The sequence below is a fragment of the Sphaeroforma arctica genome (genome assembly GCF_001186125.1).
Source record: "Sphaeroforma arctica JP610 unplaced genomic scaffold supercont1.339, whole genome shotgun sequence".
Taxonomy (NCBI): Eukaryota; class Ichthyosporea; order Ichthyophonida; genus Sphaeroforma; species Sphaeroforma arctica.
Window position 1 is genome coordinate 69,842 of NW_014040219.1, and position 12,615 is coordinate 82,456.

At 43.6% G+C, this 12,615-nt stretch overlaps 1 protein-coding gene across 1 annotated transcript; it reads right to left on the reverse strand.

Annotated features, from left to right (window-relative positions):
• Positions 1 to 380: 380 nt before the first annotated feature.
• Positions 381 to 11,506, reverse strand: SARC_05368 (hypothetical protein; the record flags this gene model as incomplete). The annotated part of the gene is made up of 20 exons (XM_014300782.1): positions 381 to 761; positions 1,178 to 1,308; positions 1,544 to 1,700; positions 2,033 to 2,115; positions 2,368 to 2,541; positions 2,873 to 2,915; positions 3,146 to 3,231; positions 3,546 to 3,681; positions 3,825 to 3,931; positions 4,100 to 4,262; positions 4,692 to 4,808; positions 5,108 to 5,313; positions 5,515 to 5,590; positions 5,983 to 6,112; positions 6,565 to 6,746; positions 7,340 to 7,472; positions 9,987 to 10,171; positions 10,438 to 10,669; positions 10,814 to 10,922; positions 11,215 to 11,506. The coding sequence occupies 20 exons, from the start codon at positions 11,504 to 11,506 to the stop codon at positions 474 to 476; spliced, it is 3,030 nt and encodes a 1,009-aa protein (XP_014156257.1). The 3' UTR covers positions 381 to 473.
• Between the last annotated feature and the right edge of the window lie 1,109 nt (positions 11,507 to 12,615).

A 12,615-nucleotide genomic window follows, 5' to 3' on the forward strand; every position in this document is an offset into this window, starting at 1 on the left:
GTATATAATATATATATATATATATATGTATATATATATATATATTATATATATATATATTCTTTAACTTGGGCAGATCCTTTCATCGCTCATGGATACAGTTCTGTGTCCTCGCGGGATACACAGATACAGTGTTTTCAATATAAATAAATATCGTACACACGAGTATAGTAGCGGAAGTTGTGTCATAATGAGTGTGTATTTATTTTGGATCTTCTGATCTAATATTTATCGTCGCTCTAATTTTTTTACCAGTTCCGGTCGACGTCTGTCATAACATGTCATATAACATCTATGACTTCTAGATCGTACGGCTCTATTTCATTACCAACTGTGTAAAGTGCCATCCGCCTTCAATTAAAACATGACCATATAACATCTATGTCTCCTACATCGTGCGGCCCTGCGTCTTCACCAACTGTGCAAGTGTCATCTTTCTGTAATTCTAATATGACATACATATCATCTGTCTCCTACATCGTGCGGCCCTGTGTCTTCACCAACTGTGCAAAGTGACCATCCTTCTTCATCAGCTCCTGGTACGTTCCACTCTCCACAATCACACCTTCCTTGACAAACGCGATGGTATCGGCGTTCTGGATGGTCGATAGCCTGTGTGCAATTGTAATGGTGGTGCGTCCCTTTGAAGCCACGTCGAGCGCTTCCTGTACCAACCTTTCACTCTGAGAGTCTAGGGCGGACGTGGCCTCGTCTAATAATAGAATGCGCGGGTTTCTCACCAGGGCTCGTGCAATGGCCACCTATCACATTGGAAGCGAGTGCAACGTGAGTATGTATAACCAGCAACCATGTAGTATACTGCGACTCTTTACAACTGCATGCCTACACGCGTACGCAATTCACACCAATATAGTTGTTATGCAATTCGTACAAATGAAATTCTCTCCTCATTCGTAGCCCAAACGTACAAATCATAGAACTGGTCAACCGTGCAGCACAGAACTGAGTATGCATATGCTTAGCACCTTGACCAGTAATGCACAAGAAAAAAAGTGTTTGCAGCGCATTTGTACGAGAGGGTGCAGGTATCAAGGCATCAGACTTCTCTGGCAGCGGTTGCCACACTGTATTCAGATGAATCAATCCCTATATATCACTAGCTGTACTACAAGTGTCGCGATATAATACCTACCATGCACTGAATGTGTGTTCTTACCCGTTGTCTCTGGCCTCCACTCAGCTGTGAACCTCTGTCCCCAACATCGGTGTCGTAGCCTTGTGGTAATTTCATAATGAAATCGTGTGCGTTGGCCATCTTAGCCGCCTCGATGATCTGCTCTTCGGTTACTTTGGAGTTGCATTGGGATGGAAGTTAAGTGATTGTAGAGGCAGGTGTAGTGGGCTTCGCCATGGCACTAGGTGTGTTAGGCAAAGATGACGTCATTTGGTACTATTCAGCCTTGTCGTACATGTATGCATGTACCGATGAGATAATCAGTCCATAGACGCGTACTACCAGACTGTATACACACAAACGCATACAAATTCATATATAAATACCAATCCATAGCAGCCCTCTTACCTGGAACGTCGTTCTCCTTCATACGTCCATATGCAATGTTGTTGCGTACGCTTGTCTTGAACAGATCGGGCTCCTGGTTGACCAACCCAATCTGATCACGCATAGACATGATGTTGAGCTTGGTAATGTCCCTGCCATCGATGGTGATGGTACCATCCTGTCATATATAGCAGTGTGTGTGGACTATATTAGTTCAAGCGCGGTAGACATATTACTGTTGGTTGACACCAGGGGCTAGAGAGCCGAGAGCACAACATCACACACAGGGAACGATGCATACACTACGACTAGAAGTATAGCCATGCAAGCGTAGAGCTGGGTATAGGCTAATCTCATCGGGGAATCACTTCCAAAATAAATGTATTGCTTTGTATTTACGACACTGGATGAATACGCACGATGTCGGTTGTACATATGTTTTCCCCTGGAAAGGTATGTATGAGTTCAGTACTAATGGCTGCAGTAGAGCAGTGGATAGGTAGATCTTACCTGTAACTGGTAGAAACGCTCCGTCAAAGCGATAAGCGTGGATTTTCCGCATCCACTCTCACCAACAAGCGCCAGGATCTTACCTGTGGAGTTGGACAGAATCACAAGGGTATGGGCATCTTGGCATGTATGTTGACATAGAAAGGCTGGGTTCAGATGACCTAATAATTTTACAATACATACAATCTACATACTGTCACCACAACAAGCACTATCACACACTGTATTTGCACATACGAATGCACCCACAAGAACCTAAGCTATTCCTGTAGGTCGGCTGCACACATACGTATACCCATATACAAACACCCACGACCATGTCAGAGAAAGCTTACCAGGCGCTATGCTGACGTGGAGATCTTTTAACACAGTCACCTCACGGCGTGTGGGGTAGGAGAACTGCAGTCCTTTGAAGTCGATGCTGCCTACTACGTTCTGGATGGACTCGCCCTCAGTGCTCTCACTGTCTACGGGAGGCACGCGGTCAAGCAGACGGAACACTTTCGTAGCTGCACAGGATACGAGCAAGAGAAGTGACTAGTGAGATGGTGGTATCTAGTGACATGCTGTGTGCGGTGGGGGGATGGGCTGCTTAAAAGACTTGTATGAGCGTAAGTAGTACGAGGGAACACTTTCGTAGATGTACAGGACGAGCAGAGAGGTGGATCTGCTGTGGGATGGTGGTGTGCTGGGTAGTGGTATTCGATAGACCGTATGAGCATATCTAGGACGATCGGTGTGCCCATTTTAATCAGTCGCCTTGCCAGTAGTATAGGCTAGCACATGCTTACATACTTAGACCTAACTTCGATGTGATGATATACTCGAGAACAAACTTACCAGAAATCGCTGCTTTACCGGCATCGGGCATCATAGCAGAAACCTAAAAGATGTGTGAAGGCGTACGGAATGGAGAGAGTGAGAGGGTGAGTGATGAAAGTATACACGAGTACCCATGTATGCGTATGTGCATACAATCGTGCATACACGCATGCTTGTGCCTCATCGCACATGCGTATGACACAATGCAACAGATTGAGATATACCAGCATATGCGTGCTCGCATTTGAATAGTACGGTTCTAGATGCACAGATATACAAAGGTTTTCATACCTGTCCCAGCATCATGGCACCAAATACAATAGCGTTGATCGCCATCAGCATCTGGTCGAAGCTACACTCTCCATCGTCAACCAACCCTACACAGATACACACAGGTGAAATACATTCAACACATGAGGTATGCGTAAAAATCGCGCCAGATGTGCACGACCCTTTCCAAGCCAGCGTTATAGATTACAGAACAGCACGTGATACCCGAGAAGGTCGAGATACTACTGACTTCTATTCGCCCAATACAACAGACTGACCAGATACTACTGAATTCTATTCGCCTAATACAATAGACAGACCAGATACTGCTGACTTCTATTCGCCTAATACAATAGACAGACCACGAGGAATAAATCACAACCCCCTGAAACGGCACATCCCAAGCACAATATAGACTTACCCGCACCGAACCAGAACGCCAACGCCCAGATGGCGAACATGCAGAACTCGGAAAAACCGAAACCAACACCAGCAATCTGTGAGGATTTGACGGTGGCCTTGTATGGGGCCATCAATTCCTCCTCATACTGCTCGATCTGTGCGCGTCGAGGATTTAAGAACGAGGAAAGTGAATGGGGGCCGATTATGCGGCATGATACGCGCATATAAAGGGGTGGGAAAGAATACCGAAGGACGTGCCACGGTTTAGCTGGTGTTTAATCACCGTATGAACAAGTACCTGTTCATCAGTGGCGTTAATTGCTAGTACAGTTCGGATTGAGTCCACAGTTTCCGATGCGATGCTTCCGGCCTTCTCGAACATAACGTTACCGTCCTTTTGGAAGCCTGAGATTGCAAACCATAGACAAAGGCTTAATTACTACTGGCTAAAACCTTATTTCTAAGCATCTAGTTACAGTATATGACAACAACTTTCAACACTTTAAAATCAACCCAGTATGCATGAACCCCCAAATCCCATAAATTATTAATGTATGAAGACAGTTAACTCACCAGTCATCATCTTCATCTGCAGCATGCCTCCGATACCAATAGCCGGTACACAGGCAAGTACCACCAGCGCCAACAGCCAGCATTGCGTGAACGCGATTGTCAACCCAAGTCCCATAGTAGCGATTACATTGACCAGACTGCCCAGACGGTTACCAGTCACTCCCTGTAGCGTGATTGAAGCATTGGAGTGAGGGAATGTATATGGAAATGACTATGGACATGCACCGTGCCTCTTGCATAAGGTAGGTACAGTTGGTTGTGTATAGGTAACCAGCAATAGTACTACCCATGACTCCTTAAATCTGTAACTTCCCGATCGACAGCGATCCGTCGTTGAGCACACATCACTACAAGAAAACAATTGCCATGGACCTCGTGCGCGCTCAGGAAATTCATCACAATTTTTAATGGACGCACTAGGAAGAAGGGCCTGGTGCCTCCCCATAGGAGTGAGTACTACTACTCGTACGCCTATATAAACAAACGCATACCCATGAAACTACACAAGCACACCAGCACACACACACACGCGCGCGCGCATACACACACACACACAAGCGCATGCATGTAAAGCAGTAGCACATAAAAACACCTGCACGTCAGCGGCCTCAGTGCTGAGACGGGCTGTGAGTACTCCCACGGAGTTGTTGCGATCGTCAAAGAACCCAACATCTTGCCTCATAATTGCCTTGAACGATGCCAAACGCATCTATTAAGGTGAATAAATTGAGTTAAAAATTAAAATCTGTGGTTTTAAAATAAATGGATATGTAGTATAAAGCCCATAGCAGAATACTATGGATAGCACATGGAAACATCGCCAGCCATAGCTGATAAAGATCAGTAACCCCTGGGAACGCTTAGATAATAGTTTCGAGGGTGTATGGTATGCCCCAGTAGACAAGGGTGCGGCTGTGTATGTATCTCTCGCCATATATTCAAAAAGCACACATTGCTAACAATATACCGCATGTTTCTTCTTAGGACATGCAGACATGCCCGACTCACCTTCTGAGTGAGTTGTTCACCGCTGATGGCAAGAGGTGTAATAGCCAGCCATTGGACGAAGAACACGGCAACGCCCAGAGCCACAAACATCAGCGACCAGAAGTTCACATCGTCCTGGTTCTGCTCAGTCATCACCGTGATGAGTTGTGAGAAGATGATGGCAAACCCGGGCCACACAGCCCCCATGCCCAGGTTACCGAGGAGACCTGTGCGTAACGGGAACAGATCACGTCAGTGAAGGTGGATACCTATCGGCAAGACACGGTATGCGTATGGACAAGATTGTTTTGCTTATAAATGCCAACGCGTACACGTGTACCAAGCATGATTTTTATTCGGCTCACACAAGTGTATGAAAAGGTCTACAACAAATAAAGAATGGGCAGTCAACCATATCTTTGACACACCAAGAGCAATCAGTTTCCACTCGTCTGCGTTCATTTGGAAAGCCCGTTTTATGACGCCGTCATCAACGTCTTTTATCTGCGACATTCACATTGAGGATATGTTAATACACCCGGCAGCACAATGTGGAAAGAGTCTGTGAATGTCAATGACTATACTTCAATATATTTAAGTTTTATGTTGCTAATCACATCCCATGACAGCTCTAACAGCAATCACTAGCTGTTGCTTAGTATCGAATGAGAAACTGTTGTATTGCCCTGTGAGTGCTCAGCGCTTCTAGATGCACAACCTGAGTCACACATACGTTCAGAAGAACACTTCAAACTCTCGTGAGCAAGGTATTAAAGTCATGCGGATAGTAACCATAAGACAGACTCCCGCAATCGATATATACAGCCACATATACAACCATCCACAGAAATGTTCTCAATATTAGTGAAAAGTATATGGACAGGTCACTAATACACCTCATCAACTGCCGGAGGTTGATCGGCCCCCTCTTTCCTCAAGTACTGCACCCGTTCGCGCACGCCAACTGAATGTTTTGTGGATATACGCTTCATGGACGAATGCTTGAACGATGAGTGGTTAGATAGCCTGTTGAAGGAATGGTCGATAGAGAATCGAATATATTAACGCAGAGCAATTACGTATATGTAAATTTCCCACGAGAATGCCTTGCTGCGTTCTGGTTCATAACGTTATAGACACAACTTAAGAACATACTAACAGAAGACATTGCTCTAAATCAGCCTGGTCTCGGGATCCAGCTTCCAAAAGTCGAATTGAAGACCATATGCAAATCGTAAAATGCATAAATATGAAAATATAAAAATGTGTCACATATGCCCGGCAACAGAGACGCTTTTGCACTGCCCCTACCTAACCATGAGGCGGGCGATTTCACGACCAATGTCCAAAACCTATTCATACGTACGAAAATGCATTTTTATGTATAAACTTGAATTTGATCCAAACACACATATGCTTACATGCAAATACATATGAACATTCATACATTCGTCTGAACCAACAGTCAAGAAACATACACACTGTTGCGCTTCCCCTGTCTGGCCATGGGGTCGGTAGCTTCATGGTACATTTCGTCGACCATCTGCTCCTCTTCTGGGTCGGGGTCTTCTGCTTTCATCTGTTGCAATTGCACGAACTCGCTGTATGCACCACCCTTTGCTAGTAGCTCCTGGTGCGTACCAATCTCTACAATTTGTCCCTGCAATTGATCCGAGATAGAGATTAATATACGCCGATCACTATACAGCCTAAATTGGCTTGGTCACCAAAAAGATACCACTCAGTTGTAGAAAGGGCCCTAATACCAACCATCAACGTCATAACAAGCTCGCTGCCCAGACAAGGCACAAGCTAAGCACAGAAAAGCATTTGCACCAGCACATACGTAGACCCGTACGTATAACAGCCATGGTAAGGCCTTAAAAGACCGTGTGAGATATCAGTGCAGGAAAGGCAAGCATAGATTGCGACGGTTCCGCATACCTGTTTAACATTCCTAACTGATACTCGTAAAAAAGAGACATCAAATAGACATCAGAATCAAAAGCACAGACCCATGCGCTGTAGATGAATATCCGTTTCGATATAGGACACCAGGTCAAGGTAAGTGTACACTCAACGCAAATGTATACATTCATATAAAAATATCCATTCATATACACATAGGCATTCATTACATACACATTCAAATACACATTCATATACATATATACGTCTATATACATCCATATACACATATACATTGTTTGACATGTATGTATACACGCACATATTATATAAGTGTCCACGTACCGCCTCTACCACGGCAATGGCATCTGCATTCTGCACCGTAGTCAGTCTGTGCGCAATGACAATGGTTGATCGTCCCTCAGACGCCTTCTCCAGTGCTTCCTGTACAATGCGCTCGCTCTCGGAATCGAGAGCACTAGGACAGATATGAAAAGGAGAATGAGGTGGTAGGTATCAGTATGTATTCAGAACTTGTGAAATCACATGGATACAGCAGGGCATTGTCGTTGCATTCGTATGTACATTTGTATAGAAGATCAACGACCCATACGTTCAAAATCTGCACACGTTTATACTTGTGCTGTCGAATCGTGACGAGCAGGTCATGGTAAGAGAAAAAAAAATACACACACACATGTAATTTATATATATATATATATATTTATATATATATATATAATAGAACATATATAATATTATATATATATATATAATATAGAAATATATATATATTATATATATATATATATATATATATATATATATATATATAATACTATATATATATATATATAATATACCTACCCAGCATCATAGAAGGATGCCCTTGGATTCAGGGATGCAGCCTTCTTCGCTTTGCGACGTCGGATTACCACGAAGGCCACGCATCCCAATAAACACGCACACACCACCAGCACAAGCAAGCCAACCAGTCCCACTGTGATGAGTATCTCGCCTGTGGTCATGCCACTGTCCTTGGACGTAGCAGATGTCGTTGGTGCTGTGTCGGTGCTGAGATCAGCCACAGCTTCTTTGAGGGCCGCGTCGACCTCTTCGCAACCTCCGCCTAGTGTAGAAGAGTATGGGCAATTGGGTAAAAGATTGTGAATAGAGTCCACTTTGAACAGATTGCGAATGGTGTTTACTTTGGATATACTTTCTCCATTTATAAAAGCGTACTAAAACCATTTTGGATTGCAATCTGTATGTGGCTGTGTGAAACATGGAACTAGGAATTGAGTATAGAGTTTTGTTTGCGAGATGATGAAACCTAACCGAGAAATGTCATTAAAGTGCTATTGGAGTGTACTTTCTATTTTTGTTGAAGACAGTGCAAACCGTTGAGAAGCAGATTGTGAACAGAGAGCTTTTTTTTGTTCAGAGGCTTTTTGTATTGAGGACGTGGACCGTTTGACACCGATCATGAATAGAGAGCTCTTTGTATTGTTTGTGGAGGATCGGAACTTGGGACAGGATTGACAGTCGAGGTGCACTTTGGGTTTATTGACTACAATGGATACAGCATCTAGTGTAGTTTAGAAGGACTAGCCAATGAAAATGCTCTTCCTGTGCTATGTTCATCTTGCTATATGTATGTAAAGATATGTGACACAATCAAGTAAGTGATCAACAGCTGAATATAGATCTAATGTGTTTCAATGATTACAATCTATTCATGTCGATGAATGCAGTCGTATCGATGGTTGCATATCTACAGAGTTTTCCAGCAAATGTAGACAAGTTCAAGTGAATTCGACCAATATATATTACATCCCCAGCCATATTTGTGTATTTTGCAGAGAAAACCACTCCGGTGACTATACATAGCATCTTCCACACCATCCACGTGATACCGTATTCAGCCACATGAAAACATCCACACGCTCATGCTACAAAACAAAATCAGGAGCAAGTACAAAAAAAGTGACGAGCATATATCACAGACTATACAACATAGCCGTTAGCACATACCATAGCTCACACAACAGAGGCCTGAGCATATACCATATAGTCTACACAACAGAGGCCTAAGCAAATACCATAGCCTACACAACAGAGGCCTAAGCACATACCATGGTTTACACAACAGAGGCCTAAGCACATACCATAGTTTACACAACAGAGACCTAAGCACATACCATAGTTTACACAACAGAGACCTAAGCACATACCATAGTCTACACAACAGAGACCCACACAACAGAGGCCTGAGCATACACCATATAGTCTACACAACAGAGGCCTAAGCAAATACCATAGTCTACACAACAGAGGCCTAAGCACATACCATAGTTTACACAACAGAAACTTAAGCACATACCATAGTCTACACAACAGAGACCTAAACACATACTATAATCCACACAACAGAGGCCTAAGCACATACCCTAGTTTACACAACAGAGACCTAAGCACATACCATAGTCTACACACAACAGAGACCTAAGCACATACCATAATCCACACAACAGAGACCTAAGCACATACCATAGTTTGCAACGCGAACCATCTTGTTTTCCAAGCAGTTGGTGCGCGTCAGCACGCACATGGAAGGGTATGTAACTCCATCACTGCCACAGATAGCCTTGGCATCTTCCGCATCTATTACAGGACATTCGGGACATAACTCCTCGATGGGAACGCATACATCGCAGCAGGGATCCACTTCAGGTCTGGACACTAACCGTTCAGTGGTTGCACAACTGCGCGCGAACAGGATGAATATGTAAGCACGGGCATGCAAGCAATAAATTCGCTTATACGTATACATACATAATATATATATATTATATATATATATATATATATATATATATATATATATAATATAACATATATATATATATATATAATATAAAATATATAATATATATATATATAATATAACATATAATATATATATATATATATATATGTAACACGCACATACCTGGTAGCTTCATCCAACAGCATAATGGTGGGATCGCGGATCAGTGCGCGTGCAATGGCGATCCGCTGTTTCTGGCCACCACTCAACTGGGCGCCACGATCACCCACCAATGTATCGTAGCCTTGGGGCAATCTGGAGATAAACTTGTGTGCGTTAGCCGCCTTTGCCGAAGCAATGATATCGTCCTGCGTCACCCGTTGGCGCCGGAACTTTTGCTCGGTAGTGCTGTTCGGGGTCCAGTTAGGGTTCTGCGTGTATGTGCAGGTGTTGACGTGAGCGTGGGTGGATGAATAGATACGGATTTGCGAATGTATGCTTCGAGACAGGCAGGAACATACGTAAACATGTATAAGTATGTATGTATGTATGTATGTATGTGTTTATGTAAATATATAATAACATTGAGCGATTGATGTGCGCACGCACATACCAGCACACTACACTGACTCACCTCTTCAATAGCGGCGCCCATGGCAATGTTCTCGCCAATACTCTTCGCGAACAGAGTGGGCATTTGACTGACGATACCAATCTGTGACCGCAACCACTGAATGTTCAAGTCGCGAATATCCACTCCGTCTACGCTGATCTTGCCCCCGCTAACGTCGTAGTAACGCTCGAGCAACTGGATGCAGGTACTCTTACCGCAGCCACTGTGACCGACTAAGGCGAGCGTCTTTCCCCTGCAAGTTTGAATGCATATGAGAGCTACATTATTTAAAAGACCGATAAGCTAGTACGAAGGTTAATTAGGACAATGCAAAATCAAATCGTATGAACGACGGCAAGACATATAACAGATGACTGATTGGCATTATTGCACTTACCCATCGATTGAAAAGTTCATTTTGTTGAGAATCTTCTCCTCTCGCGATGCATATTTAAAATCGACATCCTCGAACTTGATGTTGCCTTTACACGACTTTGGAATTTGACCTGGGGATAAGATAGTTAACAAACATGAATAATCTCCATTTAACATTCAAGTATATGTAATAGTCGATAGATGCATCGACGAAGGTATTGTTCTGCAGACAATTACTCGAAGATTGAAACGCAAGCCACTTAACTATAGCTCTACGGTGCGCACAGGAGTGTACTTAATTAGATGTTTACACCCTCACATAATCAAAGTTGTACTGTGTGCAGATGTGTATTTGCAAATGACTCTACACCCACTTACTTACACTTGTACTATGTGTGTACTTTTAAATATTTATAAACATACCCTCCGTGCTCATATTGTCAATCTCGGGCTTTCGGTCGATCACATTGAAGATGTACCAAGCAGTGCCCGTGCCCTCGGAGAAGGCGGTGACTGAAGGGACGGCCTGTCCTATGGCAAACGCACCCATGACCACAGAAAAGAACACAGTACTCACATCACCCACAGACATCTCTCCGTCTACGGCCAGCTTGTTTCCGTACCTGAGTTGCAGTGGGATGTGTGATTGAATAGTGACGTCTTTGACGACGCCCGGAAATGCCGTTGATGACGTGTACTTATGGTTGTGAGACATGCCTTACCTGAGGTGTAGTGTGGCACATAAGCAATGTATTGGGTGACTCTACCATGAGAACACTGCTGACACATGATGTCTATGAACGTCACTGTGAGAGCTACTATTGGGTATCATAGGCCTAATCCCGTACCTTGCATGTCGTACGACGCACGACTCAATGACTGAGTGGCAAACACTATGTGAGCACAACAAACTTGCCATTGCATTACCGTCGCAGTGTCAAAGTCATCTATACGAACTGAAATCGATGAGACTATTTGACAACCTATCGCACGGCACAACCTATCTAACATCTATGAGCACAATGCTACAAACAAAAAGAGCCAGAGACGGCTTTGCCCACAGTTTGTCAAAATAAGACATACGTTTGCAGCTCCAGCAAGCCACGCTCTGTAGAAAGGAACACACAACCCCGCATCCGTACATACTTTATTAGGTACATGCAAATCGAGCAATGGCATATTATGTATACATATGTTGCAAACGCAGATACAACCCTGATGTTCAGTTCATTTACACTACACACCACATACCAGAAACCAAGCGCGTATGTCAACATCATGAAGCACATAGTGAAGGCCATGCCGGCACCCTGCCAGAATCCCTTACGTGTTCCCACTCTCAGCGCCTCTGTTGTGTTAATAAGATGTTACATTGGCAGTAATCGTGAGCTTCGTCACCTCTGCGTTTTAAGCATTCACATGTAAATTGAACACTCATTTACATTCAATCGTACACGTTCAAGTACAGAGTAATATAACAAAATGTGCGCACACCTTCAAATACAAAGGTACTATTCACACACACCTTGAAGAGCTATGCCATATCGCTCCACCTCAACCTTCTGCCCCGAGAAAGCAGTTACCACTCGGATCATATTGATAGCCTCTTCAGCAACACCACCAGCACGTGCATACGCCACCTGTCCTTCTGTAGCAGCATCAGCCATCATCTTGGCCATGAGAGCGCCTGGCAGTAGGAGTGTATGATTGCGTGATCATATTAGTGATCAAGTAAAAGCTTAACTANATATATATATATATATATATATATATATATACNTACNTATAGTANACACACACACACACCTACGAACTACGACTACG